The 2,177-nt window shown below is 69.3% G+C and overlaps 2 protein-coding genes across 2 annotated transcripts in view; one reads left to right on the top strand and one right to left on the bottom strand.

Annotated features, from left to right (window-relative positions):
• Positions 1-302, bottom strand: part of LOC121661113 (40S ribosomal protein S27) — a 2,324-nt gene extending 2,022 nt beyond the window's left edge. Inside the window, exon 1 of the mRNA XM_042020945.1 lies at positions 198-302. Coding sequence (XP_041876879.1) covers positions 198-203 — 6 coding nt within the window. The 5' untranslated portion in view covers positions 204-302. The remainder of the gene's footprint in view (positions 1-197) is intronic.
• A 384-nt stretch (positions 303-686) lies between these two features.
• RAB13 (RAB13, member RAS oncogene family) lies at positions 687-2,163 on the top strand (the record flags this gene model as incomplete). The annotated part of the gene is made up of 5 exons (XM_042020942.1): positions 687-876; positions 1,564-1,624; positions 1,706-1,766; positions 1,876-1,953; positions 2,043-2,163. Coding segments are annotated over exons 1-5 (445 nt in total), but the record flags the coding sequence as incomplete, so codon positions are not given.
• Positions 2,164-2,177: the final 14 nt, after the last annotated feature.

Raw genomic sequence — 2,177 nt, 5'->3', positions numbered from 1 at the left:
GTCCCCTCACGCCTCTGCCGCCATCTTGGCGCACCCCCCCCTTCACACCCCTCGCCCCCAGCGCCCCGCGCGCCCCCGGTCCCACCGCCCCTCCTGCGCCTTCCCCGCGCCCTCGCGCCCCTCCCTGGCCCCGCCAGGCGCGGTCCCGCGGGGCTCGCGGGGGCGACAGCGCCAGAGCAGGGTCGGGCCGCACTCACGGGCATGGCGGCGGCGGCGTGAAGGACCGGAAAGGGACGGGCTCAGCCCCGCACCGCCATTTCCGCTGTGGGGCGGCCCCAGGGGCGGAAGTGGGGCGGTGCCATCTTGGGACGGTAGGGTGGTAACGCCATATTGGGAAGGTCGCTCATTTAGCCACCATTTGGGGAGGTCGTTAAAGGTTTCGCCACCTCGGGGAAGGTCCTTCTTAGTGCCGCCATTTGGGACGGTCGTTTCCACTGTCGGAATTTGGGAAGGTGCCTCATTCTTGGTACGGGCGTTCGTGTTTCCGCCATTTTGAGAAGGTCGCTGTGCTGCCGCCATCTTGGGAGGGCCGCTCCGCGCCCTCCATTTTGGGTCGGTCATTTGAGCCGTCGCCATCCCGGGAAGGTCGCGGCCGCGCCATCTTGGGAGTGGCATACCGGACTCGTGACGTCAGGCGAGTCCTGCTGTGACGTCACCAGGGCGTGGCGTCACCGCGGAGGGCGGGGCCGTAGCCAGGCCCCGCCCGGGGGGGGCCGGGCCGGTCCCGGTGGCGGCGGGCGGTGGCGGGGGCCATGGCCAAGGCCTACGACCACCTCTTCAAGCTGCTGCTGATCGGGGACAGCGGCGTGGGCAAGACTTGCCTCGTCATCCGCTTCGCCGAGGACAACTTCAGCAGCACCTACATCTCCACCATCGGTGAGTGGGACCCCCGGGACCCCCCCCCGCCCCACCGGGACCCTTCCACGGGAACCACCACCCCCCTCCAACTGGGACCCACCGGGATCGCCCAACCCGGGACCCACCGGGATCCCGCAATGAGACCCACCCCCCCCCAAACCTGGGACCCTCCGAGACCCCCCGGGACCCCCCAGTGAGGCCGTCCCCAACTGGGAACCTCCGGGATTCACCAGGACCTCCCAATGGACCCACCGAGATTCTCCGGGACCCCCACGCTGGGACCCCCATCCTGGGACCCTTCCGGGATCCCCCAGCAGGGATTCACCGGGACCCCCCTCTCTGGAATCCCCCGGGACCCCACTTGGACCCACCGGGACCCCTCCCAGAACCCTCCACCCCGGGACCCCACCGGGACCCCCATCCCGGGATTCACCGGGACCACCCCGTCCTGGGACTCCCAAAACCCTCCGGGACCCTTCACCCTGGGACCCCCACCCTGGAACTCACCAGAACCCCCCATCGGGACCCCCTTCGAGGAACCCCCACCCCGGGATTCCCCGGGATTCCCCCCGTCCCGGATTTTGCCCCCCCCGTTCCCGGGGTGCCAGATGGTTACTGGGCGCTGGGACAGCGGCACTGGGAGCACTGGGAGGGGACCGGTTCTGCTCCCCCCTCCCTCCCAGTGCCCCCCTCCCTTTTCCCCAGGGATCGACTTCAAGATCCGCACTGTGGATATCGATGGGAAGAAGATCAAGCTGCAGGTCTGGTGAGTTGGCGGAGGGGGGTCAGGGGAGGGTGTGGGAACCCAAATTCCCCCAAAATCCCCAAAACCGCCCCATTTCCGCAGGGACACGGCGGGACAGGAGCGCTTCAAAACCATCACCACGGCCTATTACCGCGGAGCCGTGGTACGGGGAGGGGGCTGCAGCTCGGAGGGGGGGCCCTGGGGGCGAGGACCCCACCCCAAAACCGCGGGCAGGGGGTCCGGGCCTCCCCCTGACCCCCGATCCCCCCCAGGGCATCGTCCTGGTGTACGACATCACGGACGAGAAATCCTTCGAGAACATCCAGAACTGGATGAAAAGCATCAAGGAGGTGGGTGGGGGGATTTTGGGGGGGTGCAGGGGGGGGGGGTCGGGGGAGGGTCGTGGGGGTCCTGCCCGTGTTTTCCCCTCCCTCCCCAGAACGCCTCGGCCGGGGTCGAGCGGCTCCTCCTGGGCAACAAGTGCGACATGGAGGGCAAGCGGAAAGTGCAGCGGGACGCGGCCGAGAAGGTGGGCGGGGGCTCGGGGGGAGTCTGGGGGGGCTCTGGGGAGCTG

Source organism: Corvus kubaryi, unplaced genomic scaffold (genome assembly GCF_017639235.1).
Source record: "Corvus kubaryi isolate FWS band 111438036 unplaced genomic scaffold, C.kubaryi_AGA036_p1.0 37066, whole genome shotgun sequence".
Taxonomy (NCBI): Eukaryota; Metazoa; Chordata; class Aves; order Passeriformes; family Corvidae; genus Corvus; species Corvus kubaryi.
This window is presented reverse-complemented; position numbering and strand designations above follow the sequence as displayed.